Genomic DNA, 19,194 nt, shown 5'->3' with positions numbered 1-19,194 from the left:
AGAAGTTCCCCCTCATGTTACCCCTAAACTTCTGTCCCTTAATTCTCAAATCATTTTGAAAATGATTTTTTTTAAATTCTAGAACAGGACCTTGATAGCTGATACTGCTTTCATATAAATGAATGGTACTGATGTGTATCCCAATGTAACCTGTAACGGATAATGTAATTCAATGAATTGTATTCATAATCTCAGAGTGTGGGCGTAAGTGGAATGTTTGACAGTTATCGCCCATTCCCAATTGAAAATGATGGTAAGACATCTTGAATTATTGTACAAAATGTGAGAATTAAAAAAGCGCCAGCTCTGCTATCCATTAAGATCAGAATTGATCTGATCTCAACCTTGCCTTAAATTTCTTATCTGCTTGCCATTACCCTTGATTCCTCTGCAAACCAAAAATCTGTCTTGTCTGATTCTTCAGTATTTCAGCCTCCATGGCTCTCTGATGTGGAGGATTCCTTAGCTCTATGACTCTCTGAGAGAACAATTCTCTCATCTCAGTCATTAATGGGCATTCTCTTCTGAAACTGGATCTGCATTCTGCCTCAAGGGTAAGCATTACCTTACTGGTACAATTGTTCAACCGTAATGTGTCACCACCCCCCCCCCCCCCCCCCCCCCCCCCAGCACCCACGTCTCTTATTTAAATGTACATTGGAGGCATTCCATATATGCATTGGAGGCTAATGCATTGCCTTAGTACCTCTCCTCTCAGGCCTTCTAAAAATGTTTGAACAAGATTTATTCTTATAAGACTTCATTCGTCTTGCCTGTTCAAGCTTTCCTCAGAAGGGAACGTCTTCATGCCAGGAATCAGCCCAGTGAACCTTTGTGAAATTACTCCGAAACATATATGACCCTTATTTAAATAAGGAAGTTGCATGCTGTGGGGGAGGTGAATGACACATCAGGGTTGAGCAGCATGGCTGTGGCACTGAGCCTCGCTCTGAGACACAGCAGGGAAGGGTAATGCCAACAGAGCCATAGTGATTGGTTGACTCTTTAGTTAGGGGCACAGACAGGAGAGTATAGGCGGCAGTAGTCGAAACTCCAGGATGGCGTGTTGCATCCCAAGGTCCAGGATGTCTCGGAGCAACTGCATTTGCATTTTCAAAGGCGAGGCTGCGAAGGAAAAGGAATGAGGTACTGCAAAATGAGTATAGTGAGTTAGGTAAAAGGTTAACAAGCAGGATCTCCAGAGTAGTGATCTCTGGATTACTTCCAGTGCCACGTGCTAGTGAGGGTCCGAACTGGAAGATAGGAAAAATTAATGTGTGGCTGAGGAGTTGGTGCAGGGGGCAGGGATTCAAATTTCTGGAAAATTGGGATCTCTTCTGGGGCAGAGGTGACCTGTATAAATGGTATGGATTGCATCTGAACTGGAGGTGAACCAGTGCCCTAGCAGGCAACTTCGCTAGTGCTAAACGGGTGGTTTCAAATGGTTTCAGATTGGCAGGGGACAGGAACCTATGCAGGACAGAGGTGGGTGAGACACAGGAAATCAGTATTGATGGTGATGAAAGAAAGTTCAGTGGACAAAATAGGCATGAGCATGGCAGGAGTGAGGAAGGACTTGATTTAAATTGCACTTATTAACGCGAGAGGCCTGGCGGGTAAGGCAAAGGAACATGGGGTGGATAGATACAGGTGACTGCAAATACAATTCTGTATTGGACTATCCTTTTTATATTCATATGTTTAGAAAAGATTGGCTCTATGATCTATTCTCTATGACTGTAATTTAATTTTCAATTCTCCCCTGAACTCTCTGTATTTTTATTGGTGTCCTGCTATATAATAAACATGAGATTTATCATAAACCTTTTTCTATTTAGTTAGTAGAATGTTAATTCCAATGCTGACCTCTGGTTTTCTTTGTACATTCTCCCTTTGACCACGTGGGTTTCCCCTAGGTGCTGTGGTAACTTCCCACATCCCAAAGATGTGAGCTTTGGTAGGTTAATAGAAATGCGGGGAGAATAACAATGGGAGAACTATAGGATCAGTGTTATATATGACTTCAACTCCCCCTCCCATTCTGAATCTGACCTTTCTATCCTGGGCCGCCTCCATGGCCAGAGTGAGGCCCACCGTAAATTGGAGGAGCAGTACCTCATATTTTGCTTGGGCAGTTTACACCCCAGCGGTATGAACATTGACTTCTCTAATTTCAGGTAGTCCCGGCTTTCTGCTCTCCTTCCCAGCACTCCCTCAGCCCACTGCCTCCGCATCATCCTTTCTTCTTCCCCCCCCCCCCCCCCCCCCCCCACGCTCACATCAGTTTGAAGAAGGGTCTCGATCCGAAACGTTGCCTATTTCCTTCGCTCCATAGATGCTGCCTCACCTGCTTAGTTTCTCCAGTATTTTTGTCTACCCGTGTTATTGGCTTGATGGCCAGCACAGACCCGTTGGGCCGAAGAACCTGTTTCCATGCTGAATGAGTCTCCGACTTTTAAGCTCATTCACATTTAATTTTTTTCTTATTTCTATCTGTAACAACTCCAAAGCTAATAATATTGTGTATATAAGCACTTCCTAATCTAAATCGTAAAATCAAGCAGGTGAACTGTGATCTGATCTGGATTCAAAATTAAGGGATTGAGGGAGAATAGAATCAGCCAAATTCACGCTGGGTTTGAAGTGGAAAATCCCTTATCACAGCACTGACTAACGATAGAATTGCAGCCTTTCCTCATACATATGTTATGCACAAGAAAATTGAAGGATAATTGAAGATGTTAGAACCCCTAACTCTTCCATTTAACAATTGATTGCCGAGTTTTTTTTTAATACTTCCAAAGAACTTAAAATGTAGTTTTGCATTTATTGGGTTAGCCTTTTGCCCTTCATTACTGTTGATTATAGCCAATTATCGCTGTGTAATTGAATGGGAAAAACTGCTTTATTTAATCATATAACCTGAAGGTTAATGTAAATTAGGTTTTGAAGGTACTCTGTAGTGGGAGAATCTATAATTACAACTGGTTGCATATTTTCTCATCCTTCTTGTAAAACAGCAGATTTAATTTGATTTTTTTTTATCATTGCCCAGGCATTCTATTCTATTACTTGGATGTTTCTGATGTATTACTTAGCAAACAATAAACATTCAGTGGCCAGATTAGTGCTTGAAAAGGCATAGGAATGCTTTTATTTCCTTGATGCAATTAAAAACGATCTGCTTTATATAGAAAGAAAAATTAAAACTTTGTATTTCAACCTATTCTTTGCCAATGCTTGAAACTGATGTTTGATTTTGGCTCATCACCTAGAAACCTGAGAGTCTTCTGTGGCTGTTTTAAAGATTTTTCCTTTTCAGCAAGTCAGATTCCAGCAGACCAGACGAACCATTAATGAACCACTGATCATATCACAATCCGATGATTCATACTGTCATCAGTCCACCTCTAGTAACATGCTAATTATTACAGCAATTTTGAAAAAGTAGTGATTGGAACCTGTTGTAATTCACTAGTTTTAAGATCTCTACTAGCAAAATTTATATTATATTTTGTTCCATATTTACTTTCATAGATAAACTACATTTAAGAATTTAAAGTGGCGGTATTAACTGAATGATGTAAATGATGTGTAAATTCCTCATTAAAGCTTTAACGTTGCTGCATCTGCACCATAATGGGACACAGATTTGTGGTTCCTCCTGAGAGTCAGAGTAAAAATCAAATGGATTATTTCGTCTGCCTCTGAGAGCTTGGCATTAGAACAACTTTGGTGAAGGCTGCAAGTGTGCAGTCCCTTCGCTTCTTCTCATGAAGCAAACACAATATGGGTGGTAATGTTTAATTTACTAAATAGGAGGATTTATATATTTAAGTGAAATGAAAATACTTAAAATGAAATCAATGCAGTTGGGTTTTTTGATCATGGTTCAGACATGTAGCCCTTAAACAGCTCTTATATTTGTTTACAGCCAGAAAGGATAGCGGGAGAACAGTACGGAATACATTCAGATGTGTGGAGTTTTGGAATATCTTTTATGGAGGTTAGTGAAACATCTGTTTATCTGGTACATCTAAGAACAAGAATGTTCTACTCTCTTTATTGGCTCCTTTTTCCATTCTGTCTTTAAATTGCACAATTAGAATCTTGGCTTGAGGACAGCATGGAAAGGAGGCTGTAAATAGACATGATTTACTTGGGTAAATCACAGGGAGCTAGAGTGTATTGTAGAACTGTTCCCTCTTACATGACAAAGTCTTCTAGGGAGAATGCGAAGGTTCCCAGCCTACCAGTAAGTGTCTGATCTCAGCCCAGGTTAGTTCTCTGATTTTGATCCACCTCCAGTAGGTAGAGTGAATAATATAGAAAATTGTTAATTTTTCTCTGCACTTAAGCTGTGGACAAGACCACAATCTTTTGGAGACATAGGATACTGTGGATGCGGGAATCTAGAACAAAGAATATGTTGCAGGAACTCAACAGTTTGAGCAGCATCTGTGATTAGAAAGGAATGCTCAATGTTTTGTGTTGATATCAAACATCAGGTCCTGATGGACCATTCCTTTTTACCCACAGATGCTGCTCAATCCACTGAGTTCCTTCAGTAGATTGATTATTATTCCAGAATCTTTTGATTTCTGATTCCAATCCAAGAATGGGAATCTGGACACACTAAACATTCAGAATTCTTGCAGTGTAGGATTCAGAAGATTTGTTATTTTGGGATTCCTTGTGAAATGTGGTGAGATGCTATATAAATACAGATCTGTTGTTCTTTTATTTTTGCATACCTTTTGGCTTAACTAAGTCCCAAAGAGCTCTGCAGAATCAATATTGAACAATAAATTAAAGCTCGAGGAAAACTGAATAATGAGGAAGATTACCAAAACCTTGGTCAAAGGTATATCTTCATGATGGAAAAAGAGGTTTGTAGGTGTAAAGGAGTTTGATTTGGTAGCTATTACTGGTAACTGAATCTCAGGTACCAATAATAGAACAATTATAATCACATAAGAACAAGAGGCCAGAATAGGACGAATGCAAATATTTTGTTGGAGATCATTTGAGTAATGGAGGTGTAAGACCATAAAAGCATTTGAAAATCAACATTTTGGAATCGATGTATGAGAAGTCAGCAACAAGCATGGCATCAAGATTTGGCAACAGAGTCAAGTCAGGCAACAGAGTTTTGAATGATCATATAATTGTGGAAATTAGTATTTTGGAATTGGATGACTAAAGGTAACAAAGGCATGGATGATTGTGGTGTCAGCAGCAAATGAACTAAGACAGTTTGCATGGAAATGGAAATAAATAATCTTGGTGACAGCCCAGATATAAAAACTGGATCTGAACTTTCGCGTCAAACATGTTTGCAAACGGTATTGTTTAGTTTCGAAGCAGAGAGGATTATTTTCTTAATTTGGTCTGAATTAAGCATTCAGACTTGAAAAAATATTTGCTTGCATTTGCAATGCAGGTTACAGCCAGTGTATAGTGTTAATCTTAAGGGGAAATAAACAAATTGCATGAAAATTTCCCATGGATTTTGCATTATTAGTAATGTTCGCCAATCTTTTAAAGCCTTTACAGGAACTGATCGGCTTAAATGTCAGGTATCTCAGGAGTATCTCGAGTTTACTTGTTTCTAAGGTTTTAATTTATTGTAAGGCATTAAACCTTTCAGTTAAAAGAATACTACTTCACTTCACTGATTTCTAGTGCATACTTACGCTGTATATTGCACATGGTAATTCTGTGATACTGTTCCATTCAACTGACAAAACATAGTAGTTTAGATGGCGTCACGACCAGGTTCTCAAACCCATTGCAGAAGCCATCAGCATGGGAATCAGCAGCTGCAAACGAGAACGCCCCACCACCCAGATGATCACCTTCGTGAAGGCCGGAGTGCAGCTGCCAAGAACCACAGCAGCCAGGAATCAGTCAGGAATCCTGGCGACTGCGCAGGAGTGGCAGCTTTCCGTAGACCTGGTGAAACAGCTGAAGTTTCCACAGCACATTGCCACGACCACCCTGAGGCCAGATATCCTCCTGGTCTCAGAGGTGACCAAAAACATCGTCTTGTTGGAACTGACAGTGCCGTGGGAGGACCGTCTGGAGGAGGCCCACGAGAGGAAGATGGCCAAGTATGAAGAGCTGGTCATAGACTGCCGTAAGCTGGGCTGGAAGGCAAGGTGTATGCCCATCGAGGTTGGCAGCAGAGGTTTTGCAGGGCAATCGCTCTACAAAGCCTTGAATGCACTGGGCATCAACGGAGTGGCAAGGAGAAGGGCCATCAAGAACACCACAGAGGCAGCGGAGAAGGCATCAAGATGGCTCTGGATCAGGAGAGGAGGTCCATGGGGAGGAGCGAATGCCACCTGAACACAAGTCATGGTCTGATCAACCACGGCTGGGTCGCCTGGGTGAGGGTGTCTGATGTTGAAAGACCCGAAACACCCAATGACCCTAGGTTACATCACTGATGATGTGTTCAGGAGCATCTATCGATGTATTTGTATCAATGCACATGGTAATTCTGTGATACTGTTCCATTCAACTAACAAAACATAGTAGTTTAGATGCCCGAATAGGATTCGATAAAGAGCTAAGTAACTGCAATTCAGTGTTATTTATTCTATTGAGTTACACCATTTAATTTTGTTTTGTACATTTATGTCCACTGGTACTGAAATTCATATTCTTCTGAAATTAAATCAGGCAATTACAGTACGTCAGGCTAATAGATTGATTACAGTTCTGAGGCAAATAATAGCCAGAAGTTCACCTTCCGTGGCTGTTTTTAGCACGTTTCGTGCCTTCATAAATCACATTAAAGGAAGCATTTATTTAAAATACTAATTAATGGTAAGTGCCTGTTTATGAACCTAAGGCAAGCCCTTATTAACAAATTATAATTTCCACATATGTGCTCAAACTTGAAACAATGCTGTATTATAGAGGCTGAATATGCTTTCTGATGTAAATTTTGGTTTATGTTTTGGATATATTGTAATTTTAGTGTTATATTAAATGGCCTATTGTTTTTATTATATTGAAATAATTCAGCCTAGCCATTCACTACTGCATGTCTACAGTTTAAATTTTGAGGTATTAGCAGGTATACCATTTGGTATCTTTTCTATATTATGAGGAATGCCTGCCTTAGATTTTAGAACAAAACCCCATAATGTTGTCCCTTGAGTTCTGCAATACTGTAATTCAACTGAAATAATATAGCACTCTTCAGTCAACAACAATGATTAGAAATGAATAAAAACAATGCAGTTTTGATTTCCTCTATATCACTTAAGTTTCAGTTTATACCTCTTGAATTAATATTGACCAGAAGTCTATCCATCTTGAAATTTTTATAGAAATCTGCAATTATTTTGCAATAAACTAACCTAATCTTCAATGAGTCTGTGTTCTTTGGATATTCCAAGACATCCCAAATGTGTAATGAAATTGGGGCACAAAATCATAGACAGTTACATGTGCAAATCTGGAAATACCTTAAAACACATATAGCTTTATGCACCATTAACAAGTTGAGTGATGTGGCCAAAAATTTGTTTGCAATAATCCAAGCAGACTTATATTTATATTGGAAAGGTTTTGGACAGTGATGGCAGATGGAGAAACAAGGAACTGTAGATGCTGGTTTACAAAATAGACTGTCAAATTAAAAAACAGGTGTGAAACAAAAGGATTGAAGAGTTGCAAATTATGAAGTCAGAGGAAGGAATGTGGATGGAAAAGGGGAGGGGAGAAATAGGTGTGACCCGATGGGGCACAAGGAAAAGGAGGGGCGAGATACATGGGGTGGGTGCTAGAAGAAGGGGGTAATGACAGATGGAGTTCAGTGTGGGGAGCAGGAAAGTTCTGATATTCAGCAGAGGTACTGTGATTGTTGATGAAATGGTAATGTACTTGACCTTTGAAAAAAGCAAGAGAGATACTGTAAGATTTTGATCAATAAATAGGCCATTAGAACTTGTGTTGCAGTATTTAAAAGTAAATAAAACATTGGGATTTATGGAAACAATGCCGCTCTTAAATAAGGAGGTGATAAAATGTAGTACGGCTTTTATGAGGCCATATTTATATTGTTTTGTTAGCCGGTGAACTCCTTTCTAAGCGGTCAGAAGCATTGTGCTCTTTATAATCCATTGGCCTGAATTAATAATTCAAATCCTGCAACAAATTTAAATTCGGTTTAGTAAATCTGAAAATAAAGACATATGACAATTGGATTAAAAATATATATTTTCTGGATCTTTAATGAAGGAAATCTATCGTCCTGACTCAGTCTAGTCCACTTGCTAACTTGCTGCAAAGCTGACTTTGACTTCTTTCTGAAATGCGCAATAAGTCACTCAGTTTGGGGATGATAAATAAGTGATGGTTGCCAGAAAATCCTCATTCCAAAATTATATATTTTTTTTAAAGTTGCCATTGTATTTGTCTCATTCACAGTATCACTATTCCAGATCATGGCAATTCATATGAAAATGGTTTTACTCGATAGTGTTGTGGATATCAATCTAATCACTGGAATTTATTTTTCCTTAATTACGTGATCAAAATACTACTTTTCCATTAAACATCACCCTCAGAGCTTTGCGGACATGCACTTCTAGTTCTTTGTTTCTGCATCTCTTTAGAAAGGCATCATATAGTTTATTTTCCCTTACTAATTCTCACTTCCCTTAATTAATTTTTATCAGTCATGTTTTACCATTCTTGTCCATATCCTCCTGAAAGCTGCTAGTATCTTCCTTGCTGTTGGCTACTTTTTTGAAAATGTTGCTTGTAATCTTTGGAATCCTTCTCAAGGCCATGGTTGTTAATATATATCTAAGGCTGAAATAGTTTTAATGCCAATATCATTTCATAGAGAATCTTGAGAAATGTCATACTTAAATTAAGAGCAAGAGGATAGTTAGGGAAAAGGTAAATCCCCATTGGTAGAATTGTGAAGAGTGAGGAAGGTTGTCAAAAGAAACAGCAGGATATACATAATTTGGAAATTGGGTGTAGATGGAGTTTGAGACAGACAAGCGTGAGGTAATGCATTCTAGGAGGACAAATGTAAGATAATGGTACAATAAATAGCAAGACCATTTAGAGTTTTGATGCACAGAGGGATCTTGGGTTGCAAGTCCACAGTCTCTGAAAGTGGCAACACAAAGAGATAGGGGGCGATCTCCTGGTCCCAGAACACTGATGCAATCATAAAGAAAACACATCAGCGCCTCTATTTCCTGAGAAGATTACGGAGAGTCGGTACGTCAAGGAGGACTCTCTCGAACTTCTACAGGTGCACAGTAAAGAGCATGCTGACCGGTTGCATCGTGGTTTGGTACAGCACACCTGAGCGTCCAGGAGCGGAAAAGGCTGCAAAAAGTTGGAAACATTGCCCAGTTCATCATCAGCTCTGACCTCCCTACCATCGAGGGGATCTATCGCAGTAGCTGCCTCAAAAAGTCTGCCAGCATCATCAAGGACCCCCAACATCCTGGCCACACACTCATCTCTCCGCTGCCATCAGGTAGAAGGTACAGGAGCCTGAAATCTGCAACATCCAGGTTCAGGAACAGCTTCTTCCCCACAGCCATCAGACAATTAAACACAACTTCAAACAAACTCTGAACTATAACAGCCTGTTGCACTTTATCTGTTTATTTATGTGTGTGTGTATATATATATTCTATGGCATATGGACACACCGATCTGATCTGTATTTATGCCTACAATATTCTGTTGTGCTGCGGCAAGCAAGAATTTCATTGTCCTATCTGGGACACATGACAATAAACTCTCTTGACTTGATTTAATACTCCCCATCATTCCAAATGGAAATCCTGATTTCTCTCCATCTGCAACTTTCATTTGCATGCAGCTACTATCCAGTTAATTAGATCGGCAATATTGTTCTCTGTAATTTTATTTAAATGTTATGAAAGTCCATATCCACGGGGTCAATCACACTACACCTGACAACCTTTTCATATACCCTCCCCTCAGTATCTCCTAGGATGGACAAAAATTATCTGGAAATACTTCAGCAAAAAGTGGATACTTAAAAATCACAGTGTGTGCATATTAGCTATCAGATTACTCATTAAAGACAACTCAAATTATTATTCTTCTGTTATTTTTCAAATTTTACAATGTTTTCAGAATAAATTGACAAATGCAGATAATTTGACAATGCAGATACTATTGTATCAACTTGCCTCATATTCCCATATCTGCCGAAATGCCTCTTAATTGTTGCTATCATATCTTCTACCACCTCCCCTGACGGTGTGTTCCAGAAACTTACCACTCTTTGTGTAACCTTTTCTCACACATCTCTTTATAACTTTCCCCCGCTCGCCTTAAACCTATGCCCTTGAGAATTTTACATTTCCACCCTTGGAGAAAGATCCCTCTCATAATTTTATAAACCTTTATCAGTTTGCCCCTCAGCCATTGACACTCTAGAAAAAACTATCACAATTTGTCCAGCCTTTAACCTAATACACTCCAATCCGAGGCAACAACCTGATAAACCCCTTCTGCTCCCTGTCCAGAGTCTCCACATTCTTCCTGTAGTGTGGCACCAGAACTGTACACAGTGCTACACACGTGGCCAAATCAGTTTTTTACATTTGCAACACGTATTGCCGCATTTATACCCAATGCTTGAACCAACAAAGACAAACAAACTGAATGCCCTTTTTGCCACTCTATCTACTTGTGTTTCATAGAGTTGTGGACTGGTATCCAATAATCCTCTGTACATCAATGCTCCCAAGGGTCCTGTCGTTTACTATTCTTTCCCCTTACATTTGACCTCCCAAAATGAATCACCTCATCCTTGTCGGAATTAACCTCCATCTCCCATTTCTCCATCTTTTTTTCCAAATGATCTATATACTGTTGTATCCTTTGAGAACCTTCCTCACTATCCACAATTCTACCACTATTTCTGTCATCCACAACCTTAGGGAGATTTTTCTTATTCTTATCTACCTTCTTGCTCCTAATATACAGTCCCTCCATAATGCTTGGGACAAAGACCCATAATTTATTTATTTGCCTCTGTACTCCACAATTTGAGATTTGTAATAGAAAGAATTGCATGTGGTTAAAGTGCACATTGTCAGATTTTATTAAAGGGTATTTTCATGCATTTTGGTTTCACCATGTAGAAATTACAGCAGTGTTTATACATATTCCACCCATTTCAGAGCACAGTAATGTTTGGGACACAGCCATGTCATGTAAATGAAAGTAGTCATGTTTAGTATTTTCTTGCATATCCTTTGCGTGCAATGAATGCTTGAAGTCTGCGATTCATGGACATCACCAGTTGCTGGGTGTCTTCTCTGGTGATGCTCTGCCAGGCCAGTATTGCAGCCATCTTTAGCTTATGCTTGTTTTGGGGGCTTGTTCCCTTCAGTTTTCTCTTCAGCATACAAAAGGCATGCTCAATGGGGTTCAGATCGGGTGATTGACTTGGCCACTCAAGAATTGACCAATTTTAGCTTTGAAAAACTCCTTTGTTGCTTCAGCAGTATGTTTGGGATCATTGTCTTGCTGTAGAATGAACCGCCAGCCATTGCGTTTTGAGGCATTTGTTTGAACTTGTGCAGATAGGATGTGTCTATACACTTCATAATTCATTATGCTACTACCATTAGCAGTTGTATCATCGATGAAGATAAGTGAGCCAGTACCTTCAGCAGCCATACATAATAATAATAATAATACATTTTATTTATGGGCGCCTTTCAAGAGTCTCAAGGACACCTTACAAAAATTGAGCATGTAGAGGAAAAACATGTAAGGGGAATGAAATAAATAGTAGAGACATGACTAGTACACAAAGTAAAGACAGAATTCAATACAAAACACAGTATGAGGCAATTAATGCACAGATGAAAAGGGACGGGGACGTGGGGCTAAGGATAGGCAGAGGTGAAGAGATGGGTCTTGAGGCGGGACTGGAAGATTGTGAGGGACACGGAATTGCGGATCAGTTGGGGGAGGGAGTTCCAGAGCCTGGGAGCTGCCCTGGAGAAGGCTCTGTCCCCAAAACTGCGGAGGTTGGACTTGTGGATGGAGAGGAGACCGGCTGATGTGGATCTGAGGGACCGTGAGGGTTGGTAGGGGGAGAGGAGGTCAGTGAGATATGGGGGGGGCAGATGGTGGAGGGCTTTGTAGGTGAGGACCAGGATTTTGTAGGTGATCCGGTGGGAGATGGGAAGCCAGTGAAGTTTTTTGAGGACTGGAGTGACGTGATGCCAGGATTTGGTGTGGGTGATGAGTCGGGCGGCTGCGTTCTGGACCAGTTGGAGTCGGTTTATGTAGGTGGAGCTGATTCCCAAGAGAAGTGAGTTGCAATAGTCCAGTCGGGAGGAGATGAAGGCATGGATGAGTCTTTCAGCAGCAGGCGGTGTGAGAGAGGGTCTGAGTTTGGCGATGTTGCGGAGATGAAAGAAGGAGGTTTTAATGACATGGCGGATGTGAGGCTCAAGGGAGAGGGTGGAATCAAAGATCACGCCAAGGTTGCGGGCCTGGGGAGATGGGGAGACAGTGGTGCCGTCGATGGTGAGAGTGGGGTTATTGATTTTGCTGAGTGTGGAGGCCATAACACCCCCACCACTGTGTTTCACAGATGAGGTGGTATGCTTTGGATCTTGGGCAGTTCCTTCTCTCCTCTATACATTGCTCTTGCCATCACTCCGATATAAGTTAATCTTCATCTCATCTGTCCACAAGACCTTTTTCCAGAACAGTGGTTGCTCTTTTAAGTACTTCTTGGCAAACTCGGCCATCCTATTTTTGCGGCTAACCAGTGGTTTGCATCTTGCAGTGTAGCCTCTGTATTTCTTTCCATTAAGTCTTCTGTGGACAATGGTCATTGACAAATCCACACCTGACTCCTGAAGAGTGTTTCTGATCTGTCGGACAGGTGTTTGGGGTTTTTTCTTATTATAGAGATAATTCTTCTGTCATCAGCTGTGGAGGTCTTCCTTGGCCTGCCAGTCCCTTTGCGATTAGTAAGCTCACCAGTGCTCTCTTGCTTGTTAATGATGTTTCAAACAGTTGATTTAGGTAAGCCTAAAGTTTGGCTGATGTCTCCAACAGTTTTATTCTTGTTTCTCAGTCTCATAATGGCTCTTTGACTTTCATTGGCTCAACTTTGGTCCTCATGTTGATAAACAGCAATTAAAGTTTCCAAAGACGATGGAAAGACAGGAGGAAAGACTAGGTGCTGAGAGCTCTCTTATACCTGCATTAAGGAGGCAATTAAACACTCCTGAGCAATTACAAACGCCTGTGAAGCCATGTGTCCCAAACATTATGGTGCCCTGAAATGGCGGGATTATGTATAAACACTGCTGTAATTTCTACATGGTGAAACCAAAATGTATACAAATACCCTTTAATAAAATCTGACAATGTGCACGTTAACCACATGTGATTTTTAAAAAAAATTATAAATATCAAATTGTAGAGTACAGAGGCAAAAAAATAAATGATGAGTCTTTGTCCCAAACATTATGGAAGGCACTGTACATATTTAATACTTTAAGATTCTCCTTAATCTTATCTTTCAAGGACAATTTCTGGCCTCTTTGTAGCTCCCCTAATTTATTATTTAAGTTTTTTTCCTGCTTCCAAGAAATTGTCTGATTTCAGCTTCCTAATTTTTACATGTGCTTCCTTTTTGTTTTTCACTGAATTTACCATCTCATCCCAAATCTTGCCATCCTTATCTCTCATCCTCACAGGTACATGCTTAAAGATGTCCCAGAGAGGAAGTGTAAACATAATCCACTGGGATCCATAATATGTTTAAGTTACTTTTGCCAGCAGATTTATTTGATTTATTGGAGCCAGTAAACCAATCTAGAAAAAAATTACTTCAATCAATCCGTTTTAATGTTGTCCTAAAACCATTTTAGTTTGATTCCCTCAATTACATCAAATTGTTCCTTTTGCCAGTGTCCGACATCTAAGTACCAATAACTAATCCTTAGTGTGTCAAACCTATGTAGCCACATCCAGTGCATAATTTCACTGGACACAACCAGCTTTAGGAGAAAATTAAGAAGCTTAAATATGTATATAATAACTGGAAATCTACTGTACAGTATGCAATTAGCTTAAGAAAGGATAAAATAATGATGATGTGTAGGAAAGAACTGCAGATGCTGGTTTAAATCGAAGGTAGACACAAAATACTGGATTAACTCAGCGGGACAGGCAGCATCTCTGGAGAGAAGGAATGGGCGACATTTCGTTTTGAGTCTGAAGAAGTCTCGACCCGCAACTTTGCCCATCTCTCCAGAGGTGTTGCCTGTCCCGCAGAATTACTCCAAAATAATAATGACGTTGTTTAGATGAAACTGGTACAAAAATGTTCATACCATTTATTGCTGGCATTAACATTTTATTTGAAATATGGTGATTATTATAGTAGTGGACTGAGAAATGTGGTGCCCATGCAGTAAAAGTTTACACTGCTTAATAGAATGCCTAACTTCATTGAATTGCCTGCGCACAATCTATGATTTCCCGAGATATGTAACCACAAGGTAAAGACCATTTTCCTGTCAGCAGCTCTGGGTGTTGGCTCCTAAGTGTATGTTCCTCCCTATTACAAGCAGTAATTTCAGTTCTTGTGACAACGGAGGATGCTACTTACTTAATAGTTTCTCTTGTCCATTGTTTTTTTTCCTGCTTTTATTTCTCCCATCTATTCCCAGTCTGTAATGCAAAGATTGGTTTAATTTTTTTTTTCTAAAGAAATTCAAATAATGTAGTTGATTTAACTGAAAGTATCAGATATGACAGTAAATCTCTCCTGTGCCTCTTCTATCTTTACAGTCCTTTTTCATTCTGTGCCCCTTAATTTTTGTCACAAGTCATTGTCTCCGGAGTAAGGTGCACAGAACAATTTGGCTTTGTTGTATTTTGTTAATTGGCATGTCAGTTGTTCCTCAGAGGGCCCCTTCAACATGATGTTTTTTTTTATTGAAGCAGTTTGAGTGATACAGTGAGTAGAGTAGGCAAGGACAAAGGTTTCAGCAGGAAAAATTGTCTTGAGATAGGTGAGTAACAGGCAAAAAAGACTGACAAGGTCACTGCCATCAAAGTAGCTCCAACAATTGAAGTAGAGAGATAATAGACACACCGTGTTAGTGTCAATTCATTTATGTCAGCTGCTACCAGTTGAAGTGTGACAATTGAAAGCAGAGTGCACAAATGATTCATTTTAGAAAATGTTTCCAAGAATAAGGCAAATTCCAAAATCAGATTGTTTGTTCCTCTCTAATTAATAATATTAATTTGCAGAATATGCATAACATGAGTATCTGTGTATACAGTTTCACAACTTGTCTAAAGAAAACATGTTACCACTAATGTTTTAAAAAGGTCCTTTTTCTGTTTTTGACCTTTTCATTTGCCCTTCGCAGTAGGCAATGATACTTGTTGTGCACCCGCAACTCGGAAGGCTTCACCAAATACCCATTCTTTACTTCTGAGCTGACATAGACACACAGAGTCATACAGCAATGGAAACAGGCCCTTCGGGCCAACTTGCCCATGCAGACCAAAATGCCCCCCTACTCTGGGTAAAAGACTCTGTACATTCACCCTATCTATTCTCCTCATGATTTTATACACCTCTATAAGATCACCCCTCAGCTTCCTGCGCTCCAAGGAATCCTAGCCTGCCGAACCTCTCCCTATAGCTCTGACCCTCCTGACTACATCCTCAAAAATCTCTGCACGCTTTCTAGCTTAATGACATACTTCCTATAGCATACATGATGTATGCTGACATACTATTTGACTGCTAATTCCATCACAACATAGCCTGATCCAACTGTTATCAGAATAAAAGGTCATCTACATTTAACAGTAACTTTTTCTCTCCCTACTGCCTAACTTGCTGAATATTTCCAGGATATTCTATTTTGTTTCGGCTTTAGTGCATCTGCAGTACAGTATTGTATGTGAAAAGAAAGAAGATATGTGAAAAGAAAGAGATTAGTTAAAACAAATGTAGGTCCCTTGCAGTCAGAAACGGGTGAGTTGATCATGGGGAACAAGGATATGGCGGACCAATTGAATAACTACTTTGGTTCCGTCTTCACTAAGGAAGACATAAATAATCTGCCGGAAATAGCAGGGGACCGCGGGTCAAAGGAGTTGGAGGAATTGAGTGAAATCCAGGTTAGCCGGGAAGTGGTGTTGGGTAAATTAAATGGATTAAAGGCTGATAAATCCCCAGGGCCAGATAGGCTGCATCCCAGAGTACTTAAGGAAGTAGCTCCAGAAATAGTGGATGCATTAGTAATAATCTTTCAAAACTCTTTAGATTCTGGAGTAGTTCCTGAGGATTGGCGGGTAGCAAACGTAACCCCACTTTTTAAGAAGGGAGGGAGAGAGAAAACGGGGAATTACAGACCAGTTAGTCTAACATCGGTAGTGGGGAAACTGCTAGAGTCAGTTATTAAAGATGGGATAGCAGCACATTTGGAAAGTGGTGAAATCATTGGACAAAGTCAGCATGGATTTACAAAAGGTAAATCATGTCTGACGAATCTTATAGAATTTTTCGAGGATGTAACTAGTAGCGTGGATAGGGGAGAACCAGTGGATGTGGTGTATCTGGACTTCCAGAAGGCTTTCGACAAGGTCCCACATAAGAGATTAGTTTACAAACTTAAAGCACACGGCATTGGGGGTTCAGTATTGATGTGGATAGAGAACTGGCTGGCAAACAGGAAGCAAAGAGTAGGAGTAAACGGGTCCTTTTCACAATGGCAGGCAGTGACTAGTGGGGTACCGCAAGGCTCAGTGCTGGGACCCCAGCTATTTACAATATATATTAATGATCTGGATGAGGGAATTGAAGGCAATATCTCCAAGTTTGCGGATGACACTAAGCTGGGGGGCAGTGTTAGCTGTGAGGAGGATGCTAGGAGACTGCAAGGTGACTTGGATAGGCTGGGTGAGTGGGCAAATGTTTGGCAGATGCAGTATAATGTGGATAAATGTGAGGTTATCCATTTTGGTGGCAAAAACAGGAAAGCAGACTATTATCTAAATGGTGGCCGACTAGGAAAAGGGGAGATGCAGCGAGACCTGGGTGTCATGGTACACCAGTCATTGAAAGTGGGCATGCAGGTGCAGCAGGCAGTGAAGAAAGCGAATGGTATGTTAGCTTTCATAGCAAAAGGATTTGAGTATAGGAGCAGGGAGGTTCTACTGCAGTTGTACAGGGTCTTGGTGAGACCACACCTGGAGTATTACGTACAGTTTTGGTCTCCAAATCTGATGAAGGACATTATTGCCATAGAGGGAGTGCAGAGAAGGTTCACCAGACTGATTCCTGGGATGTCAGGACTGTCTTATGAAGAAAGACTGGATAGACTTGGTTTATACTCTCTAGAATTTAGGAGATTGAGAGGGGATCTTATAGAAACTTACAAAATTCTTAAGGGGTTGGACAGGCTAGATGCAGGAAGATTGCTCCCGATGTTGGGGAAGTCCAGGACAAGGGGTCACAGCTTAAGGATAAGGGGGAAATCCTTTAAAACCGAGATGAGAAGAACTTTTTTCACACAGAGAGTGGTGAATCTCTGGAACTCCCTGCCACAGAGGGTAGTCGAGGCCAGTTCATTGGCTATATTTAAGAGGGAGTTAGATGTGGCCCTTGTGGCTAAGGGGATCAGAGGGTATGGAGAGAAGGCAGGTACGGGATACTGAGTTGGATGATCAACCATGATCATATTGAATGGCGGTGCAGGCTCGAAGGGCCGAATGGCCTACTCCTGCACCTAATTTCTATGTTTCTATGTTTCTATGTTTGATATTAATATATATACATATAGACACACTTTCCAGTAAGATTCACTAAATAGCATTTGGAACTGGATTTTTTTTTTCTTGCATCATTCCAGGGGTTTTGAGATGAACTAAATCTGTGGCTATACTGCTTTATGCCTTATGAGGAAGTATGCTCTCTGTTGAAAGGTTAGTCTTACTGCTAAAACTAATTTAAAACAAAGGACGTTATTTTCTGCTTTTTAATGGGTATGTGGCCCTTCATTGTTATTTAATAAATTAATATTAAAGGATTATAAGAAAAGGACCAAAGGACATAAGTTTAGGGTGAAGGAGGAAAGGTTTAAAAAGAACCTGAGGGGTAACATTTTCACACAGCGTGGTGGGTGTATGAAACACGCTGCCGGAGGAAGTTGTTGAGGCAGGTACTTTCGCAATGTTTAAGAATCATGTAGACAGGTACATGAATAGGACAGGTTTCAAGGGATATGGACCAAATGCAGGCAGGTGAGACCAGTGTAGATAGCACATGTTGGTTGATGTGGACAAGTTGGGCCGAAGGGCCTGTTTCCACGCTGTATGACTCTATGACTCTTCGAGAGGTTCTCAGTCATTCAGTTGTGGCGATATTGCTGGAAAAAAACGAATAGCATGTTTTGTGTTACTCTGGGCTAGGATATCGCTAAACTTTCTACATTGCAAATGGTATTTTCAAATTACTTGTGAAAAGCATTTCAATCACTTTACAGGTACCAAAATGACGAAGCATTCCTTCGTACTCCTAATGTATTGCACTTACAATAACGTTGACCAATCCTACTGTCCTCAATGAGTACATTAATCGTTTTTTTAATTCATTTCTGTGAACTGGGTTTGAAACCTTTTCTGCCTCTTGCTGGCAAAAGTCATAAATTATTCTAATCAATTTAATGTATATGTCTTTAAAGAAATTGTTAACTTAAAGCAAATAAAATGTCCTTTTTGTTTAAAGATAAAACCTCTGGTCAATAACAAAGCACAGCAAAAAAGAAAAGCTGAAATCCTGTTGGCTGAATCAAAAAATATTTCTATAGCATGCTTAAATTCTAACCACCATATTAACAAAATATATTTTTGAAAACCAATTCAAAACAAAGAACTTGTTCCTTTTGAGCCAAAGAAGGGGCAAATGATTACGGTAACAATAACATGCAAAATAGAGATTTAATGAAACAATATACCCAAGACATCTGCACTGAACATTCAGTACATTTATTGGTACCAGTATTTGTAATATGATACTGGGCCTCACTTCAGTCACAAATACTTGTATCATTGGGTGAGTTATGTTGTTAAGATGCAAAGGATGCAGAGAAGATTTACGAGGAT

The 19,194-nt window shown here is 40.0% G+C and overlaps 1 protein-coding gene across 4 annotated transcripts in view; it reads left to right on the top strand.

Annotated features, from left to right (window-relative positions):
* map2k5 (mitogen-activated protein kinase kinase 5) overlaps positions 1 to 19,194 on the top strand; it is a 235,402-nt gene that overhangs the window by 139,215 nt on the left and 76,993 nt on the right. For all 4 annotated transcript variants that reach the window (XM_033050038.1, XM_033050037.1, XM_033050039.1 and 1 more), the window contains one exon: positions 3,935 to 4,006. In XM_033050038.1, coding sequence (XP_032905929.1) covers positions 3,935 to 4,006 — 72 coding nt within the window. The remainder of the gene's footprint in view (positions 1 to 3,934; positions 4,007 to 19,194) is intronic.

The sequence above is a fragment of the Amblyraja radiata genome, chromosome 34, assembly GCF_010909765.2.
Source record: "Amblyraja radiata isolate CabotCenter1 chromosome 34, sAmbRad1.1.pri, whole genome shotgun sequence".
NCBI classification, from domain to species: domain Eukaryota; kingdom Metazoa; phylum Chordata; class Chondrichthyes; order Rajiformes; family Rajidae; genus Amblyraja; species Amblyraja radiata.
The sequence above is the reverse complement of the archived record's forward strand: the minus strand, read 5'-3'. Positions and strand labels throughout refer to the sequence as shown.